The sequence below is a fragment of the Macaca nemestrina genome, chromosome 4 (assembly GCF_043159975.1).
Source record: "Macaca nemestrina isolate mMacNem1 chromosome 4, mMacNem.hap1, whole genome shotgun sequence".
NCBI classification, from domain to species: Eukaryota; Metazoa; Chordata; class Mammalia; order Primates; family Cercopithecidae; genus Macaca; species Macaca nemestrina.
The window spans coordinates 176,550,883-176,572,357 of record NC_092128.1 but is presented as its reverse complement, the minus strand read 5'-3'; the positions used below and the strand labels follow the sequence as shown (position 1 = coordinate 176,572,357).

The 21,475-nt window shown below is 45.0% G+C and overlaps 2 protein-coding genes across 15 annotated transcripts in view; both read left to right on the top strand.

The window, feature by feature from the left end:
- LOC105472697 (phosphoribosylglycinamide formyltransferase, phosphoribosylglycinamide synthetase, phosphoribosylaminoimidazole synthetase) overlaps positions 1 to 1,990 on the top strand; it is a 38,532-nt gene extending 36,542 nt beyond the window's left edge. For all 9 annotated transcript variants that reach the window (XM_011726195.3, XM_011726196.3, XM_011726197.3 and 6 more), the window contains 3 exons: positions 237 to 378; positions 1,422 to 1,537; positions 1,634 to 1,990. In XM_011726195.3, the coding sequence (XP_011724497.2) occupies positions 237 to 378; positions 1,422 to 1,537; positions 1,634 to 1,825 (450 nt within the window). In that variant the 3' untranslated portion in view covers positions 1,826 to 1,990. The remainder of the gene's footprint in view (positions 1 to 236; positions 379 to 1,421; positions 1,538 to 1,633) is intronic.
- Positions 1,991 to 11,326: 9,336 nt separating this feature from the next.
- Positions 11,327 to 17,960, top strand: LOC105472694 (DnaJ heat shock protein family (Hsp40) member C28). 6 transcript variants are annotated; one of them, XM_011726189.3, is made up of 2 exons: positions 11,327 to 11,419; positions 13,990 to 17,960. In XM_011726189.3, exon 2 carries the CDS (start codon positions 14,021 to 14,023, stop codon positions 15,185 to 15,187), a length of 1,167 nt encoding a protein of 388 aa, XP_011724491.2. In that variant the 5' UTR covers positions 11,327 to 11,419; positions 13,990 to 14,020; the 3' UTR covers positions 15,188 to 17,960. The 6 variants fall into 6 exon arrangements, with proteins under 6 accessions (XP_011724491.2, XP_011724490.2, XP_011724488.2 ...); XM_011726188.3 differs by having other exon boundaries at positions 11,327 to 11,442; XM_011726186.3 differs by having other exon boundaries at positions 11,345 to 11,630.
- The last annotated feature ends 3,515 nt before the right edge of the window (positions 17,961 to 21,475 follow it).

The following is a 21,475-nucleotide window of genomic DNA, read 5'->3' as shown; positions in this document are numbered from 1 at the left end:
TAAGCTCATAATCTGCCCTCACTGGACCTTGGTCTGTGGGGCACTTATTCTTTAGACTTCTGCCATTGTCGGTGGGTGCTGGCCTTGCCTTCTCCTTCATCCTGTCCCTTTCTTAATAATCTCTCTATCAGGTATATCTTTACAAAGAAGTGAAGTATGGGCTGTGTAAAGGTTGAGTTTTTAATTATTTTTGGTAATTCATTGAAAAAGGTTGTGCTTATCTTTTTCTGTTACAGGTAATTAATCATAAACTGTATAAAAATCGTGTAGAATTTGACAATGCAATTGACCTAGTCCTTGAAGAGTTCTCCATAGACATAGTCTGTCTTGCAGGATTCATGAGAATTCTTTCTGGCCCCTTTGTCCAAAAGTGGAATGGTAAGCAAAAATTATTTGATATTACATTGAGAAATCAATTGAAAATGGTCTCCAGAACAGTTAACTTGCCAGACAATCCCAGTAGTGAACACCCTTCCCAGAAATCCAACTCCTGTTTGACTGTGATATTTTATTAATACTTCAACACAGGTCACATTTTAATTTCCTTTGTTTTACTCTAAAGAATGACCCAATGATGATTTATTAATCTGCTCTCTATCCATTTACTTTGGCTTGCTGTAATTAATCACTTTTTCTAATGTAGCTTAGTTTTGTTTCACATTACTCCAAAGATAATATTTCATCTTCTGAATAAATATTCGGAACCTTCCTTTACTTGTTTAGAAGCAAAAGAGAATGATTCCGTATGTCCCGAAAGGAAGAGTCCATCCTCTCTCAGGAAACAGACCATTGCCAGACGTTGGCAAGGAGGAGGTTATTGCCAGAAAACACATACTATCTATGTTACTGCCTTCTCCCCAAAAGCCTGGACTGCATCCTGTTTGTGTATGTGTGCACACAGTTGGTCACACAGTTGGACAATAAATGCATTTTCCCTCCAAAGACTTTATGTATTCTTAGGTGAATGTAGTTAGAGCACTTGTGGTGTGATATAAAATCAACAATGCCTTTGGTGACATGAGCCACACAGAACTAATCTAGCATCTGTCTGGTGGACAGGTCACTTTGTGGTTAGAAGTCAAGCACGTAGACACTATGTAAGAACCTCTTGCTTCTTTTTAATAGTATGTGCCAGCAACAAGCTGGTATCAGCTTGAACTCCCCACCTTCCTGTCACCATGAGTGTCTGTTCAGAGCATCCCAGCATGCCTTTGGCTGTGCAAGGCGGGTACTTGCTACTTCCGGGACCTTTGTGGATGAGAACTTACTTCCTTTTACCTCATTTCTGTGTTTGGCAAAGAAAACATCCATCCCAGAATCCAACTCCTGTTTGACTTCAGATCTAGATAGAAAAACATATTCCTTTAACAGAATACCCAGGATTTTTAAATTCTGACCGCTATGCTTTTTTTAATTTTTAGGAAAAATGCTCAATATCCACCCATCCTTGCTCCCTTCTTTTAAGGGTTCGAATGCCCATGAGCAAGCCCTGGAAACCGGAGTCACAGTTACTGGGTGTACTGTACACTTTGTAGCTGTGAGTATGTCTTTTTCTACCAACATAATATTAGTAGTCAGATGTAAACTACACTGGCTAGAAGGTAATGTTCAAAACTTTTGCTTACTTTTCCAGGAAGATGTAGATGCTGGACAAATTATTTTGCAAGAAGCTGTTCCCGTGAAGAGGGGTGATACTGTTGCAACTCTTTCTGAAAGAGTAAAATTAGCAGAACATAAAATATTTCCTGCAGCCCTCCAGTTGGTGGCCAGTGGAACTGTACAGCTTGGAGAAAATGGCAAGATCTGTTGGGTTAAAGAGGAATGAAGCCTTCTAATTCAGAAATGGGGCCAGTTTTGAAAGAATTATTTGCTGTTTGCATGGTGGTTTTTTATCATGAACTTGGCCCAAAAGAAAAACTGCTAAAAGACAAAAAAGACCTCACCCTTACTTCATCTGCTATTTTTTAATAAATAGAGACATTAAAAACAAGACTGGTTAGTGTAGCATATCTGAGACATACAGGTATCTTGGTCTTTTTTATGCTCTTTTTCTGACCGTCACCACCTCTTTTTTGTTGTTGTTGTTGTTGCTGGTATTGTCTGACAACATGAGGAATCACCTCCATTTTTGTAAGTTATGTGTTTTCGGCCGGGCATGGTGGCTCACGCCTGTAATCCCAGCACTTTGGGAGGCCGAGGCAGGCGGACCACAAGGTCAGGTGATCGAGACCATCCTGGCTAACACAGTGAAACCTCATCTCTACGAAAAATACAAATAATAGTTAGCTGGGCGTGGTGGCACGCGCCTGTAATCCCAGCTACTCAGGTGGCTGAGACAAGAGAATCGCTTGAACCCAGGAGGTGGAGGTTGCAGTGAGCCACGATCACGCCACTGCACTCCAGCCTGGGCAACAGAGCGAGACTCCGTCTCAAAAAAATAGTAAGTTATATGTTTTCTAATCTTTGATCATATGCTTTTGAAGCCATGACTGCTGGATGTATCTGAGTTAAAATGGGGAAAAGAAACATGAGGACAAGCCTAAGTGTATCACCTGGGTTCCGTTTATAATCTTGGTTATAAATTCCACTGTGTAAAAGTTGCCCAGCCTCCTTCTGATCAGTGTCAAGTGACTTACCTCTTCCCCAAGTCTAACGAGGCAGTATCTCTTCCTTATATTGTATATCTGATTTGAGACTTTTCTGATCATCGTGATCATAATCTGGTGTGTTAAGATTTCTGTATAGCTCCCATTTCTGAAGGATGGTATCCTTTATGCTTTGAAGTATCATTAAACGTTCCTCTAATTATTGACAGTTTCTGTAATCCCCAGATTTTAGCTTCAGTAAAGTTTAGTTATCCTGTGGTTTATAAAGATCCATACTTCTCTGTAAGTCACTAGAGGATTAGAGGGAGAGTTGGTGGCTTCTAGATTCAAGCATAAAACTAGGCATGTTTCTCATCCACTCTCTCTATTCCCTCATCGATTAAAGTAGGCAAATGTCATTCATACAGTTGTTTTGATGAGACAGTCTCGCTCAGTCGCCCAGGCTGGGGTGCAGTGGCACAATCTCGGCTCACTGCAACCTCTGCCTCCTGGGTTCAAGTGATTCTCCTGCCTCAGCTTCCTGAGTAGCTGAGATTACAGGTGTACACTGCCACACCCGGCTCATTTTGTATTTTTAGTAGAGACGGGGTTTCACCATGTTGGCCAGGCTAGTCTGCAACTCCTGGCCTCATTTGATCTGCCTGCTTTGGCCCCCAAAGTGCTGGGATTACAAGCGTGAGCCACCACACCCGGCCTCTTTGTTTTTTTTGGTTTTTTTGTTTTTTTGTTTTTTTTGTTTTTTTGAGACGGAGTCTCGCTTTGTCGCCCAGGCTGGAGTGCAGTGGCCGGATCTCAGCTCACTGCAAGCTCCGCCTCCCGGGTTTACGCCATTCTCCTGCCTCAGCCTCCCGAGTAGCTGGGACTACAGGCGCCCACCACCTCGCCCGGCTAGTTTTTTTGTATTTTTAGTAGAGACGGGGTTGCACCATATTAGCCAGGATGGTCTCGATCTCCTGACCTCGTGATCCGCCCGTCTCGGCCTCCCAAAGTGCTGGGATTACAGGCTTGAGCCACCGCGCCCGGCCATTGTTTTTTTTTTTTTTTTTTTTGAGATGGGAGTTTCACTCTTATTATCCAGGCTGGATTGCAGTGGCACAATCTCGGCTCACCGTAACTTCCACCTCCCTGGTTCAAGTGATTCTCCTGCCTCAGCCTCCTGAGTAGCTGGGATTACAGGCATGCACCACCACGCCCAGCTAATTTTGTATATTTAGTAGAGATGGGGTTTCTCCGGGCTGGTCAGGCTGGTCTCAAACTCCCAACCTCAGGTGATCTGCCCACCTTGGCCTCCCAAAGTGCTGGGATTACAGGCGTGAGCCACTGCACCCGGCTGACCTCTTTGGTTTTTAAGTGGAATTCAGACTTGAACCTGACCCTAGGACCTCTAAGTGTCTTTCTATGATAATATGACATTCCAGCTGCATCACTGTGATGGTTCCCTAACTTTTCCTACTGCACTCTCCCTTCTGGATATTTGTTGGCAGGGGCTAGAAGTGAAGAAGGATTCTAACAAAACTCTCTTCTACTGGTAATCGGCAGGCCCCAGGAGTACCTCCTATAGTAGTTGTTTTTTGTATTTGCCAGGATTCTTTGGATTATAAGCGAGAGAACTGAAGTAAAACAAATTGGAAAAAAAAAAAAAAAAACTTCATTAACTCATGTAATGTTGTTATAAAAGCCCCCAGACTCAGACTGTAAGAAGATTTGGCTGTTTGACTGGGCTGGGTGTGGTGCTTCACGCCTGTACAAAGCCAGCAGCACTCTGGAAGGCCGAGGTGGGAAGATCGCATGAGCCCAGGAGTTTAAGACCAGCCTAGGCAATATGTCGAGACTTTATCTCTACAAAAATGACAAAAATTAGCTGGGTGTGGTGGCTTGTGCCTGTCGTCCCAGCTACTCAGGAGGCTGATGTCAGAGGGTCACGTGATTCCAGGAAGTTGAAGCTGCAGTGAGCTGTGACTGTGCCACTGCACTCCAGCCTGAACAACAGAGACCCTGTCTCCAAGAAAACAAAACTTGGCTGTATATAGCAGCCAGGTGGGAGATTTTTTAATACATCAACATTAAAGGCTTTCTTTATAATCTAAAACTCCCTGTAGGATTTTCCTTGAGTTAGTAGGAAGAAGATTCTAGTAGGGAAGATAAACCTTGGGAAAAAGCCCTTTTTTGGCTTTTTTAAAACCAAAATTGTCTTTATCTCCCAAAGTGTTTTTCAGCAATTCTAATGCATACACTTGCCTCCTCCACTGTTTAAAAGACACCATCTCTGACAGTCGTTCTTTCACAAGCCATATAAATTTGACATTTACCACAATGTTAGATCATTTTCCTTTATCTGGAGCCAAATGTTAATTAACAGTTAAAAACCGATTTATAAGTGGAGTCAGTGCAAATGTTCATCAGCAAATGAACTGATAAATGTATGGATAGCTATATCCATAGATATATCCATACATTGAATGCTATTCAATTATAAAAAGGAATGAAATACTAACACATGCTACAGTGTGGGTGAACCTTGAAACATTATGCTAAGTGAAAGAATTCAGTCATAAATGACCACATGTGGCCAGGCATGGTGGCTCACACCTGTAGTCCCAGCACTTTGGAGGGCCCAGGTAGGAGGATCAGTTGAACCCTGGAGTTTAAGACCAGCCTGGACAACATAGTGAGACCCCCATCACTACAAATAAAATAGAAAAATTGGGCATGGTGGCACACACCTGTAGTCCCAGCTACTTGGAAGGCTGAGGTAGGAGGATTCCTTGAACTCAGGAGGTCGAAGCTTCAGAGAGCTGTGATCGCACAACTGTACTCCAGCCTGAGTGAGACATTTTCTCAAAAAAAAAAAAAGACTAGCTGGCCTTGGTGGCTTACGCCTGTAATCCCAGCACTTTGGGAGGCCGAGGCAGGCAGATCACCAGTTCATGAGATCAAGACCATCCTGGCCAACATAGTGAAACCCCACTTCAGTCACTCAGGCTGGAGTGCAGTGGTGCGATCCCAGCTCAATGCAACCTCCGCCTTCTGGGTTCAAGTGGTTCTCCTGCCTCAGCTTCCAGAGTAGCTGGGATTACGGGCAAGGGCCACCACTCCTGGCTGATTTTTGTATTTTTAGTAGAGACAGTGTTTCACCATGTTGGCCTGGCTGGTCTCCAACTCCTGACCTCAGGTGATCCACCTGCCTCGTCCTCATGTGTAACCTTATTTAAGAAGCTAACTCCTAAGCCCACCTGTATTCTGAGCATTGCAATAAAGATGTGAAGATTTTAATATTACAAGTTGATTTTGCTTTATAAAACAAAAGTTTCATGAATTGAAATATCTATGGACACTGAAACCTCAACAACAATTTTTTTTTTTTTGAGGCAGAGTCTCACTCTGTCACCAAGGCTGGAGTGCAGTGGTGCCATCTCAGCTCACTGCAACCTCTGCCTCCTGGGTTCAAGCAGTTCTCTGCCTCAGCCTCCCAAGTAGCTGGGATTACAGGCACGCACCACCACACCCAACTAATTTTTGTATTTTTAGTAGAGATGGGGTTTCTCCACGTTGGTCAGGCTGGTCTCGAACTCCCGACCTCATGTGATCCGCCCGCCTTGTCCTCCCAAAGTGCTGGGATTACAAGCATGAGCCACCATGCCCGGCCTCCCAGCTAATTTTTATATTTTTATATTTTCAGTAGAGACAGGGTTTCACCACGTTGGCCAGGCTGGTCTCGAACTCCTGACCTCAGGTGATCCGCCCACTTCAACCTCCCAAAGTGCTGAGATTACAGGTGTGAGCCACTGCGCCTGGCCCCAAACAGCATTTTAAATTTCCTACATCACCAAACTCCAGAAAGTCACAGGAAAAAAAAAAAATAGTTGTTATAACAGTATCACTCAACTCCTTGAAAGCTTCAATTACATGCACCAGGAAAATATACCATTGAAAATCATTTTAAATGAAATATTCAGTTGAGGAGTCTATTAGATCCTCCTTTACTTTTGTTGAAAACCAATTATTGGAAACCATGCAATTTTTTTTTGAGAGGGAGTCTCACTCTGTTGCCCAGGCTTTAGTGCAGTGACGCGATCTTGGCTCACTGCAACCCCCACCTCGGCCTCCTGAGTAGCTGGGACTACAGGCTTGTGCCACCATGCCTGGCTAATTTTTGTATTTTATAGAGTTAGGGTCTCACTGTGTTGTCCAGGCTGCTCTCCAACTCCTAAACTCAAGCAATCCTCCCCCTTTAACCTCCCAAAGTTCTGAAATTACAGGTGTGAACCATTACACCTGGCCAAACCATCCAATCTGTAAAGGATTAATTTCCCTTCTTCAGCACCCACAGTAAATCAACCTTTTCAATTGCGCCTTTGCTGCCTGGAAGGTGTTAACAGTCTGGGGTAAGTGAGAGGTGTGCCTTTCTTTTGCAAAATGAGGGAGGGATGATGCTCAGAGGGGAGGTGGGACTTCTTGTACACCTTGAGGGATTCCTGTATTCAACACTGTGACACCACTCCGGGGTCAATCATTAGCTTCGAGGAGGAGGTTTAGGCATTGGTGTTGGCAAGAGAGAGTAGATCATGAACATAACGTAGAGGCATGGAATCTGAGAGCACCAATCGCGTGAGAAGGGCGGAGCCAGCCAAGGACATGGGTATGAGTAGGCTGTGCAGTAGGGGGACCCAGAAGAGAGAGAGACGCCACGAAGCTTGAAGAAGCCTGTCTCAAAGAGCGGAGAACGAGCTTCTGGTGCGTTTCTCTTAGAGGCCAACTACAGCAAGAAGAGAGAAGAGTCCGTGCCATCCGCACAAGCACCCTTCAGCACACCCGAAATCCCAGAATCAGAAATTCCTGTCTTTCTTCGGATGAGGAGGCTCTGCCCCACATCCCACCCCCAGCACAGCTCACCCAAATCCAAATCTCCACAGTGGCAGAATGACTCCGAAAGAGGAAAGCAGGAGGCAGCAGCCCAGAGCTGGTCCTTCGGGGCAGGGTGTATTCAGCAAGAGGAAAATGAGGGGGAAAGCTTCTGCCTGCTTTCAGAGTTTTCCATCTGGGAGGAAACAGTTTGGGTAACACAAATCCCTGGGACCTACTGAAGGGACGTATAAGGATCAAAGATACCTGCTGTGTTGGTTTGGTGGGGCTGATGTGACAAAGCACCACAGACTGGGGCTTCAACAACAGACCGTTATTCTCCCATAGTCCTGGAGACTGGAAGTCCAAGATCAAGGTGTCTGCAGGGTGGGTTTCTCCTGAGGCCTCTCCTTGGCAGGCAGATGGCTGCCTTCTCCCTGTGTCCTCACAGGGACTTTGCTCCGCGCGTGCACAACCCTGGTGTCTCTCTGCAGCCAAATTTCCTCCTTTTATAAGGACGCCAGTCAGATTGGATTATCACCCACCTTAACAGCCTCATTTTAACTTAATCACCTCTTTAAATAACATCTCCAAATGCGGTCACATTCTAAAGTACTGGGGGTTAGGGCTTCAATATGCGGGGCACAATTCAGCCCAAAGAGTGGAGAAGTGACCAGGTCATCTGGAGGGAGACAGCTGTGTGAACACCATCTTGATTTACCCACCTCCTTGTGCAAATGCATCATCAAAATAACCAGTGTTTATCCCACCAGCTTTGTGGACTAGAAGGATGGAGAGCAGTAATTCCTTACTACCTTAGTAATTACAATAAAGAAATCTTTTTTTTTTTTTTTTTTTTTGAGACGGAGTCTTGCTCTTGTTATCCCGGCTGGAGTGCGATGGAGTGATCTCAGCTTACTGCAACATCTGCCTCCTGGGTTCAAATGATCCTCCTGCTTCAGCCTCCCAAGTAGCTGAGATTACAGGTGCCCACCACCACACCCGGCTAATTTTTGTCTTTTTAGTAGAGATGGGGTTTCACCATGTTGGCCAGGCTGGTCTCGAACTCCTGACCTCAGGTGATCTGCCCGCCTCAGCCTCCCAAAGTGCTGGGATTACAGGTGTAAGCCACCGCACCCAGCCAATAATTACAATAAAGGAATCTTAAGTGTGTGTGTTGATATACACCTATTAGACTGCAAAGATTAAAAAGAGACTACTGTGTGTTCCCAAGAGTGTGGAGTAACAGACATTCCCAAATATGTTGGTGGTGCAAATTGGTCCATCGCTTCTTGAACATAGTTTAGCAATACCTATTTATTCACAAAACATAGTGACTACCTTTCCGTGGCTGTATCTACCGAACCATGTCATTCTTTTTTTTTTGTTTTTTTTTGAGACGGAGTCTCACTCTGTCACCCAGGCTGAAGTGCAGTGGCACGATCTCGGCTCACTGCAACCTCCGCCTCCTGGGTTCAAGCGATTCTCCTGCCTCAGCCTCCCGAGTACCTGGGGTTACAGGCATGTGCCACCATGCCCAGCTAATTTTTTGTATTTTTAGAGAGACGGGGTTTCTCCATGTTGGTGAGGCTGGTCTCAAACTCCCGACCTCAGGTGATCCGCCTGCCTCAGCCTCCCAAAGTGCTGAGACTACAGGCATGAGCCACTGTGCCTGGCCTTATTTTTCTTTTTAAAAATTTTTTAGTGGCCAGGTCTCACTCTGTTGCTTAGTTTGGAGAGCAATGGTACAATCATGGCTCACTGCAGCCTCCAACTCCTGGGCTCAAGTGATCCTCCCACCTCAGCCTCCTGTGTAGCTGGGATTACAGGCAGACACCATCACACCTGGCTAATCTTCTTAAAAGTTTTGTACAGATGGAGTCTCACTATGTTGTCCACACTGGGAGTACAAGCATGAGCCACTTCACCTGGCCTGTTTTTATTTTATGCTGTTTAAGATGCTGCCTAGAAGAGTTAACTTGTACAGAAATCCTGCTTTTTTTTTTTTTTTTTTTTTTTTGACGGAGTCTTGCTTTGTCGCCCAGGCTGGAGTGCAGTGGCACAATCTCGGCTCACTGCAAGCTCCGCCTCCCGGGTTCACGCCATTCTCCTGCCTCAACCTCCCGAGTAGCTGGGACTACAGGCGCTCGGCACCACGCCCAGCTAATTTTTTGTATTTTTAATAGAGACGGGGTTTCACCGTGTTAGCCAGGATGGTCTCGATCTCCTGACCTTGTGATCCGCTGTCTCGGCCTCCCAAAGTGCTGGGATTACAGGCGTGAGCCACCGCGCCCAGCCAGAAATCCTATTTTCTTTCACATGAGGCATTTTGTTGATTGTTTTCTTATAACTAAAGCCCTCTGAATCAGAGTTTATACTGTATCTTTTTCTGTGCTCCTACATAGATGGCAATAAATGATTATAATGTTTATGATGCGGAAGCTGAGAAGGCTAATACCTATTCCTGGCTCCTTTTAGGAGACACAGTCATAACAAAAAATATTGCTTAATGTGCGAGGCACAGTGCCAAGTGGTTTACATACATTGTGTAATTTCTCCCCCTAAAAAAGTCAATGAACTTGATACAATTATTATTTCATTATATGTAAAATAGGGAAAATAACAGCATTTATCTTAGAGGGCTGTTGTAAAGATTAAATGAATGCCTGTAATTCCAGCACTTTGAAAGGCCGAGGCAGGCAGATCACCTTAGCTCAGGAGTTCGAGACCAGCCTGGCCAAATGGTGAAACCTGGTCTCCGCTAAAAATACAAAAAAGTTAGCCGGGCATGGTTGTGAAAGCCTGTAATCCCAGCTACTTGGGAGGCTGAGGCAGGAGAATCGCTTAAACCCGGGAGGTGCAGGTCGCAGTGAGCCGAGATCGCGCCACCACAGTCCAGCCTGGGAGACAGAGCAAGACTGTCTCAAAAAAAAAAAAGAAAAAAAAAAAAAAGGAAATGAGAATATACATAAAGCACTTAGCACAATGCCATACCATTTACTATAGTTTACTATTTATTGCAACTCTCATTTTGCAGGTATCTTGCCTAAGGTGCAAGCAGAAGAAACAAGATTTTCAACCCAGATCTGAAAACTCCCAAGCCTCAGGCCGGGCGCGGTGGCTCACGCCTGTAATCCCAGCACTCTGGGAGGTCGAGACGGGCGGATCACGAGGTCAGGAGATCGAGACCATCCTGGCTAACACGGTGAAACCGTGTCTCTACTAAAAAATACAAAAAACTAGCCGGGCGTGGTGGCGGCGCCTGTAGTCCCAGCTACTCGCCAGGCTGAGGCAGGAGAATGGCGTAAACCCGGGAGGCGGAGCTTGCAGTGAGCTGAGATCGGGCCCCTGCACTCCAGCCTGGGCGACAGAGTGAGACTCCGTCTCAAAACAAACAAACAAACAAAAAACTCCCAAGCCTCTGCCTTTTCCTTTCTTTTTATCCTTTTTAAAAAAACTTGCTTCCTGTACAGAGAGGGGAAATGTTCAGTCCCCACCTCAGTGGTTGAAAACTCGAAGCCAGAAGATCCCTATTTTGATTTTGTCCTCTGGCCTGTCGCCAGCTCCTCAACAGTACTTGAATTAATAAAAGGGCAGGTTTTAAGCCTCATATATCATGGCTCCTTCTGTGACTCCGAAGAAACCTGTTCAGGTCCCGTTCCGGGGAAACAGTCTTGCCTTCCCCAGCCCCCAAAAAGTTACCTTCGCCCTCTGAGCCACAGCTCCCCACGCCGCCAACTCGGTCTTTGCATCATTTTCGACGCTCCCTAAGTCCCTCCCGAGAGGCGCAGGCGCACATCGCCTCTTCTAGCAAACTACATCTCCCACAATCCCAATCGGCCGACCACCTCCGCTCGGGGCGGGGACGGAGGCGGAGCTGGTCGTCCGAGGCCGGGACGAAGCGTCCTGAGGTGCCCTGCATGGGTTCTCCGGGGTAAAGTTCGTTTGACGAAAGATTGTCCGTTTCCCTGGTAAGGTCACCTGTCCCAATCAGGTACGATTCTGCCTTCCGTACCCGCTGAGCCCCTCAGGGTAAAGTGGCAGATGGCCTAGCCTGGCGGAGGCACCAGCTGGAGACCGCGCGCTGCACGGCACCGGGAGTGACGGGCGGGCCGCGCACGCATGCGCAGAGACGCGGCATGGGCGCGGGAGCCGCGGAACCCCTACCCAAGGGCTGCGCAGGTGAGGAGGGGGCGGGGCAGGACCGACCTCCCTTGCCATGATAACCACCTTCGCAGCGGGCTCCCAGACCGTTGGCCCCGATTGTCTAGAAAATAGGGGGTCTTAGGAGCTCCGTTTTAGCGTTTATATATCCCAATTCCAATTAAGCCACTTCCAGTGTTTTTTGGCCATTGTCAGTGTACAAGTCTTTCTCCTCTTCGAGACCATGTTATTGCAATAGCAGCAAACGTGTTGGGAGGCCTCACAGTTCATCGTGGTTTTTCTGGCCTCTGGCAGATGGCTCCTTCCTAGCGAGCTGTGGAGCTTAAAGTCTTTTGGACACTTGATTCTATTCAATCCAGTGTCAGACCAGGTACCTACCTTGTCCATAAGTCGTCTTATGAGAAGACTCCTTGAGATGATGCAGACTCTCGGTGCAGTTTATAATCGGCTGGAGGTATAGACAGTTAAGCAAGCCTCCTTTTTTACAGTGCCCACCCCTAACCATTTTGCTTACACCTTGTTATGGGACTTGGTTAAATTGCTTAACCTTCCGGACCTATGTTTTGTCATTAAACGAAAAGATTGGATTAGATGATCTCTAAGAATTTTCCGCTAGTAAAATATATGGTTAGTGAGGGGTAGAATCCAGATTATATCTATCTGTCTGTCTATCTATCTATCTATCTATATATTTTCTTTTCTTTTTTTTTTTTTTTTTGTGAGACAGAGTCTTGCTCTGTTGCCCAGGCTGGAGTGTAGTGGCACGATCTCGGCTCACTGCAACCTTCACCTCCCGGGTTCAAGCGATTCTCTTGCCTCAGCCTCCCGAGTAGTTGGGACTGCAAGCGCCCAGTTAATTTTTGTATTTTTAGTAGAAACAGGGTTTTGCCATGTTGACCAGGCTGATTTCGAACTCCTGATCTCAGGTGATCCGCCCGCCTCGGCCTCCCAAAGTACTGGGATTACCGGCATGTGCCACCGTGCCTGGCCCCACAATATATTAACACTAAACTTCATCAACTTCCATTTTTCTGCCCACATCAGTGAAATATAGCTATAACAATGCAGCTGGTGCCTGGCGCGGTGGCTCACCCCTGTAATCCCAGCACTTTGGGCAGGCGAGGCGGGAGGATCACAAGGTCGGGAGTTCGAGACCAGCTTGACCAACATGGTGAAACCCCGTCTCTACTAAAAATACAAAAATTAGACGGACGTGGTGGTGGGCGCCTGTAATCCCAGCTACTCAGGAGGCTGAGGCAGGAGAATCGCTTGAACCTGGGAGGCGGAGTTTGCAGTGAGCCGTCACACTACTGCACTCTAGCCTGGGCGACAGAGCAAGAGTCCGTCTCAAAAAAAAAAAAAAAAAAGAATGCAGCCAGGCCGGGTGTGGTGGCTCACCCTTGTAATCCCAGCGTTTTGGGAGCCTGAGGCAGGCAGATCACCTTATGTCAGGAATTCGAGGCCAGCCTGGCCAATATGTTGAAACCCCATCTCTACTAAATATACAAAAATTAGCCAGGGGTGGTGTTGCACACCTGTAATCCCAGCTACTCAGGAGCTGAGGCGGAAGAATCGCTTGAACCTGGGAGGCGGAGGTTGCAGTGAGCCGAGATCGTGCCGTTGCACTCCAGCCTGGGCAACAGAGTGAGACTCCATCTCAAAAAAAGAAAAAAAAGAATGTGGCCGGGCACAGTGGCTCACCTCCATAATCCCAGCACTTTGGTAGGCAGAGGCTGGCAGATTGTTTGAGCTCAGGAGTTGGAAACCAGGATGGGCAACATGACGAAACCCCATCCCTACAAAAATACAGAAATTAGCCAGGTGTGGTGGTGCACGCCTGTAGTCCCAGCAACATGAGAGGTAGAGGTGGGAGGATCGCTTCAGCCCAGGAGGTTGATGCTGCAGTGAGCCATGATTGTGCCACTGCACTCCAGCACGGGCAACAGAGCAAGACCCTGTCTCAAAAAAAAAAAAAAAAAAAAAAAAAACTAGGCGCGATGGCTCATGCCGGTAATCTCTGGGAGGCCAAGCGGGTGGATCACCATGTCAGGATATCCAGAGCAGCCTGGCCAACATGGTGAAAACCCTTCTCTACTAAAAATACAAAAAAATTAGCTGGGCGTGACTCTGGAGGTGGAGGTTGCGCTTGAACCCTGGAGGCGGAGGCACCACTGCACTCCAGCCTGGGAGACAGAGAGACTCTGTCTCAAAAGGAAAAAAAAGGGGGGGAAAAAAGGAAAAGTTGACAGCAGCATTCAAAAGAACTGCCCCTTGTTGTACTTGTAAATTCATGCCGTATCTTATACCTTATTGTTGAAAATAAGAAATTAACTGATAATACAACTTTGTTCAACCTATATTTGTTGTCGTTTTATAGATCATTGCTAGGAAGAACTCTGGGTACAATAATGAATACAACGTACGTGATGATGGCTCATATCTTAAGATCTCACCTGATAAAGGCTACAGTGATTCCTAATCAAGTGAAAATGCTTCCATATATTGGTATCATTAGAAATAGAATGATGTCAACCCATAAATCCAAAAAGAAGATCAGAGAATATTATAGGCTGCTGAACGTGGAAGAAGGCTGCTCTGCAGATGAAGTCAGGGAATCTTTTCATAAGCTTGCCAAGCAATATCATCCTGACGGTGGCTCTAATACGGCTGATTCTGCAACATTTATAAGGATTGAAAAAGCTTATAGAAAGGTGCTCTCCCATGTGATAGAACAAGCAAATGCGAGTCAGAATAAAGGTGAAGAAGAAGAAGATGTAGAAAAATTCAAATATAAAACACCCCAACACCGGCATTATTTAAGTTTTGAAGGTATTGGTTTTGGGACTCCAACTCAACGAGAGAAGCAATATAGGCAATTTAGGGCAGACCGTGCTACTGAACAAGTGATGGAATATCAAAAGCAGAAACTACAAAGCCAGTATTTTCCTGATAGTATAACTGTTAAAAATATAAAACAGAGCAAACAGCAAAAGATAACTCAGGCTATAGAGCGTTTAGTGGAGGACCTCATTCAAGAATCCATGGCAAAAGGAGACTTTGACAATCTCAGTGGGAAAGGAAAACCTCTGAAAAAGTTTTCTGACTGTTCTTACATCGATCCCATGACTCACAACCTGAACCGAATACTGATCGATAACGGATACCAACCAGAATGGATCCTTATGCAAAAGGAAATCAGCGATACTATTGAGCAACTCAGAGAGGCAATTTTAGTGTCTAGGAAAAAACTTGGGAATCCAATGACACCAACTGAACAGAAACAGTGGAAACATGTTTGTGAGCAGTTTCAAGAAAACATCAGAAAATTAAACAAGCGAATTAATGATTTTAATTTAATTGTTCCCATCCTGACCAGGCAAAAAGTCCATTTTGATGCTCAGAAAGAAATTGTCAGAGCCCAGAAAATATATGAGACCTTTATAAAAACAAAAGAAGTCACAGATGGAAACCCAAATAACCTTGATCAAGGAGAAGGAGAGAAAACACCTGAAATCAAGAAAGGTTTTTTAAACTGGATGAATCTGTGGAAATTTATTAAAATACGATCATTTTGATGTTTACTGTCATAAATCATTCTTAGTTCCACTGACACTTAACATGGAAAATGAGATTTATTGCTATATTAAGAACTGTGCCATTGTACTTTTCACAAAACTAATCACATACCCAATGATGTGTGAGTGAGACACCGATCAGGTTTGTCCTGAGGATATAGCAAGAAAATAAAATAACCTACTAAAGAAAATAATTTAGTTCATTCCAGTGTTAAAGTGTCAGTCATCTAGTGAAATGAGCTAGGATCAGGTTTCTTAGGAATCATACACGAATTCCAAAAGTTTTAGTGCAGTTTTGAGCTGTAATAACTAACTTAAAAGCAGTCACTGTTGCCATTTTCAAACATAGGTACTTAACAACAGGGAAACCGAAAAATATGTTATCAAAAGTCACAAAACTTAAGTGTAATGAAATTTAACCAATTAAACCTCCAGATGATTTTTTTAAACACGTTTGCTGGATTTATACCCCTGAGCTTATTAAGGCTCAAAACTGTTCCAAGACTTTTGCGACACTCTCCATATGGGTGGAAATTAGCCTACTGGAATTACTGCACTTTTCTTTTTATGAGGGCCTTCTCTGTGGGTACTGAATGAAAAACATACCAACCATGCAGATTCTACTTTTTCCTGTCTAACTTGATGGTTTATTGGCAGCAGAAATCAGTGAAGCTAGGTGATTTAGCAATTCTAGAAATAAACTCCAGTGTCCACTTTTTTTTTTTTTTTTTGAGATGGAGTTTCACTCTTGTTGCCCAGGCTGGATTGCAATAGTGCAATCTTGGCTCACTGCAACCTCTGCCTCCTGGGTTCAAGTGATTCTCCTACCTCAGCCCCCTAAGTAGCTGAGATCAGAGGTGCCTGCCACCAGCTAATTTTTATATTTTTTTTAGTAGAGATGAGGTTTCACCATTTTGGCCAGACTGGTCTCGAACTCCTGACCTCAGGTGATCCACCCGCCTTAGCCTCCCAAAGTACCAGGATTACAGGCGTGAGCCACCATGCCAGTACAGTGTCCACTTTTTTTTTTTTGAAATGGAGTTTCACTCTCATTGCCTGGGCTGGAGTGCAATAGCACAATCTCGGCTCACTGCAACCTCCGCCTCCTGGGTTCAAGCGATTCTTCTGCCTCAACCTCCCCAGTAGCTGGGATTATAAGCATGCGCCACCATGCCCAGCTAATTTTGTATTTTTAGTAGTGACGGGCTTTATCCACAGTGTTCACTTTTTAAAAAGTGTGAGTGTATTTCTCACCTTTCAGGAGGTGATAAAAATCCGTGGGCTCAGTGGCAATGTAAAATTTCACTTCTAGCTTCATCTTTTATCAGAGATTGAAATGTTAGATTTCCATAAAATCTACCCTAAACCTCCCTATGTCTTGAATCAGACTTCCCAGTGGCTTTGTAGCCATATGACGATTCTAACTTAATTGCCTCATGGACCAAATTTCCTGTCTTAGTGACCCTTTGATAAACAAAGACGAGATGTCTGAATTTCCTGCATCTGCATCTTTGGCAAATGATGAGGTTAATACTAATGAGATAGTTGTGTCTCATCTGCTTTCAGAAAATCTGACGTTTTAGGTTTGGATAATTGCTTTTGTCACACAGAATTGGCAACTAGAAGAATGTGAAGTGTGGTCAAAGAGGCCGGTGTGTTTCCTTCTTTAATCCAGAGTCCTGTGTTACAGAAGTGGTTCAGAAGTGAGGTACTCACCACCTGCATTTTGGAAGCACGTGTTATTTTGTACAATGTGTGATAGTTAAAACAACAAACAAAACTACACCTTCAAAGGGCCGGGCGCGGTGGCTCACACCTGTAATCCCAGCACTTTGGGAGGCCCAGGCAGGCATATCATGAGGTCAGGAGATTGAGACCATCCTGGCTAACACGGTGAAACCCCGTCTCTACTAAAAAATACAAAAAACTAGCTGGGCGAGGTGGCAGGTGAGCCACGGGAGGCTGAGGCAGGAGAATGGTGTGAACTCGGGAGGCGGAGCTTGCAGTGAGCTGAGATCCGGCCACTGCACTCCAGCCTGGGCAACAAAGCGAGACTCTGTCTCAACAAAAAAAAAAAAAAAAAAAAAAGAAAGAAATTTTGGGCCTTTAGCTTAGATGCTGCAGCATTAATTGGCATAGTATGTGATTATTTTATTGAATGAGTTGTCATTTGACTTCTACAATGATAGCATCACTGTAAATAAAATTGTGAACAGTATGGAATGTTGCTTAATAAGAGCTATAGTTCCAAAAACATTTTAGAAGGCAGTAGTTTTGTGACTTTTGTTAAAAGTGGGAATTAGAGGCCGGGCGCAGTAGCTCATGCCTGTAATCCCAGCAGTTTGGGAGGCCGAGGCGGGCAGATCATGAGGACAGGAGCTCAAGACCATCCTGGCTAACACAGTGAAACCCGTCTCTACTAAAAATACAAAAAAAAATTAGCCAGGTGTGGCGGCGTGCGCCTGTAGTCCCAGATGCTGGGGAGGCTAGCAGAATGGTGTGAACCCAAGAGGTGGAGCTGGCAGTGAGCCGAGATCGCGCCACTGCACTCCAGCCTGGGTGACACAGCAAGACTCCATCTCAAAAAAAAAAGTAGAAATTAGATGTAAGAGGCTTAACTGCATTACAGCAATGTAGATGAACAAAACCATTTTCCATACTGGTCAATGAGAAGGTAAGGTTACCAGAAAATATCAGTACATTTTTAATTTCAGCACAGTGCACTTTATGTTTGTAAATGTTGTCTATGTTAATAAAGTTATTATAATGATTATTCAATGGTCCTTCGTTATAATGGTAATAATATTTTGGGCTAGGCACCTAATTTTTTTTTGTGACAGAGTTTTTCTCTTGTTGCCCAGGCTGGAGTGCAATGGTGCAATCTTGGCTCACCACAACCTCTGCCTCCTGGGTTCAAGAGATTCCCCTGCCTCAGCCTCCCAAGTAGGTGGGATTACAGGCATGCGCCACCACGCCCGGCTAATTTTGTATTTTTAGTAGAGATGGGGTTTCTCCATGTTGGTCAGGCTGGTCTCGAGCTCCTGACCTCAGGTAATCCACCCACCTCAGCCTCCCAAAGTGCTGGAATTACAGGCGTGAGACACCGCACCCAGCCCTAAATGCTAAATGCATTTTTTTTTAAATCTTTTTGATTGGCCAGGCACAGTGGTTCATGCCTGTAATCCCAACATTTTGAGAGACCAAGGCAGGAGGATTGCTTGAGCCCAGGAGTTTGAGACCAGCCCAGGAAACATGGTGAAACTCTGTCTCTACAAAAAAAAAAAAAGAAAAAGAAAAAAGCCAGGTGTGGTAGCACATTCCTGTAGTCCTAGCTACCTGGGAGCCTGAGGTGGGAGGATCGCTTGAGCCCAGGAGGCCAAGGCTGTAGTGAGCCCTGATCACACCACTGCACTCCAGCATAGGCAAGAGTAAGACCCTGTCTCAAAAAAAAAACCGAAAAACAAATCTTCCAGGCTGGAGTACAGTGGCGCGATATTGGCTCACTGCAACTTCCTGCGTCCCCCGGGTTCAAGCGATTCTCCTGCCTCAGCTTCCTGAGTAGCTGGGACTATACAGGTGCCTGCCACCACACCCAGCCAATTTTTTATTTTTAGTGGCGACAGTTTCACCATGTTGGCCAGGGTGGTCTCGAACTCCTGACGTCGTGATCCGCCCTTGTCGTCCTCCCAAAGTGTTGGGATTACAGGCGTGAGCCACTGCGCCCAGCTCAGGTAATGTTTTTACAGCAGTGTGAAAATGGACTAATATAGTACCCCAATGTAAGAGTTTTGAGGAGACATAATCACTCAGACCGTAACACCCATGGTAACGCTGATCCTCTAGTTCCATGAGCCACAGAATCCTCCTCATTATTTAAGCCAGTTTGAGATTTTTTTTCTGTTACTTATAACTGAAAGAGACCAACTGACAAATGTATCCACTGTCTTCAGGGTCTAGATGTGGAAAGAAGTGTTTCCTCTTCTGCTGGAGTCAAATTATCTTCCAGGCCTTAGTTTTTTGTTTTCCATCTAAAGATCAACCTTTTCTCCTAAATGACTGACACTGAGTAGCCATCCTTTCAGGAGAGAGTCCATTTCAGACCCACAGGAAGTATGACCTTAGTCTTAAGACATCTTTATCAAAATACAACCGTTCTAATAGCTGCCTAAGACTTATTCAGATGAAGTCTTTTTGCTTTATAACCACATAAGCATATGGAGAAAGAGAATATTTTGGGAAGTACCTGTTTATGCAACATGTTTTAGCCTTTCAGATAATTCCCATGGTACACATTTGGCTTGTACACTCAAAAGATGGAAGTGAATACCACTCTATCAGAAGTTCATGAAGCAGCCCTGAGAGAGAACAAACTAGAACCCATGGGGCATAGCGTGAAGGACAGCCTGAATTGTTCCTTTCTCTTAATAGACTTGTACCAACTGGACTGCATTTTCTGTCCAGTTTTAGGTGAAGTAGATCTTTCAGAACCTGTCCTGGCCCAAACCTGAAAATGGTCCTGAAGTCACAATGTCTCCAGAATCTAGGAGAGCCTCTCTGAAGTGCTTAGGTAACAGGAATTTAACAAAACATATGCTTCAGTAGCTACATGGTGGAACTGAAGCAGAATATTGTGTTTTTTTGTTTGTTTTTGTTTTTTTTGAGACAGAGTCTCACTCTGTCACCCAGGCTGGAGTGCAGTGGTGTGATCTCGGCTCACTGCAACCTCTGACTCCTGGGTTCAAGCAATTCTCCTGCCTCAGCCTCATGAGTAGCTGGGATTAGAGGTGAGTGCCACCACACCTGGCTAATTTTTGTATTTTTAGTAGAGACGGGGTTTCACCATGTTGGCCAGGCTGGTCTTGAACGCCTGACCTTGTGATCTGCCCCCTCGGCCTCCCAAAGTGCTGGGATTACAGGCTTGAGCCACCGCGCCAGGCCATGTGTGGTATATTTTAAAGGCTGATTTACAATTCTACTAAAGACTTGACAGTGAAATGTTGACATCAGCAACTTAATTCCAATATCTATCTTCTTTTTTTTTTTTTTTTTTTTGAGACAGAGTCTCACTCTGTTGCCCAGGCTGCCTAATAAACCAGTCTGCCCTTTGGGATGTCTCCCCCACCCCCCGCCCCCCGCAAATAAGTGATGAGATTTGGAAACTTCTAATTGTCCCCTAATATCTAGTTTTCCTTCCTTAGTACTGAAACCCCATTTTCCAGGCTTCTTCGCAATTTGGTGTAGTCAAGTGACTATTTTAGTAGCAGAATGAAAACAAAAATGGTACATGCAACCCCTGCCCCTTTCAAAAGGTTCTTAAAGAGAGGAGAGTGTTCCCTTCTGTATCCTCTCTTCTGGTGGAACGCCAGCATTGTGACATATTTCAAAAGTAACTTATTCAGCACATATTTATTGAACACCTAGATCCTAGCCCATGTATAAGAGCTATAGGAGAACATTATCCAGGATGGCGTTTTTGGTGATAATTCCATGATGCAAAACCTTTAACTTCATTATACCTCAAGTAAAATGCTTTTTAGATTTCCATTGATAATTACTTGGCTGGGCACCGTGGCTCACGCTTGTAACCCCAGCATTTTGGGAGGCGAAGGCGGGTGGATCACCTGAAGTCAGGAGTTCGAGATCAGCCTGGTGAAATCCCGTCTCTACTAAAAATACAAAAATTAGCCAAGCATGGTGGCGTGCACCTGTAATCCCAGTTACTGGGAAGGCGGAAGTGGAAGGATCGATTGAACGTGGGAGATAAGAGGGTGCAGTGAGCCAAGATCACACCACTACACTCCAGCCTGGACAACACAGCAAGACCCTGTCTCAAAACAAACAAACAAAGCACCCAAAAAACAAAGGTCAACTTTTCCCCAAACAACTAAATGGTTATACGCATTTCTGTAGGAAATTCAGACGTGGCTTCCAAAGGCTGTTAAAGTTATGTTGAAAATCCAAGAGGCTGAAAGATACCTGACTATAAGAAAAACAAACAAACAAACAAACAAAAAGATATCTGACTATAAGACAGACAAAAAAAAAAAAAAAAAAAAGACAAAAATCTGCGTGAATAGACGGGAAAGCGCCGAACAAAATCAGAAGACTAGTTGTATTGTGAGGATCACCTCGGGTAACCAGCAGTCGCTGAGTAGCCCTGGTTGACTAACTTCAACTTTCTGGGGCTCAATTTCTGAATTGAGGGGATTAGAAAAAGGCATCTCTAAAGACCCTCCGTTCCCTTCGAGAACCCTCCCGAAGCACCTTCCCTACTCTGGGCAGCTCGCA

What these genes read in the sequence shown, in the direction of transcription:
- LOC105472694 (XM_011726189.3), top strand. Translation starts at nt 14,021, where the DNA reads ATGAATACAACGTACGTGATGATGGCTCATATCTTAAGATCTCACCTG.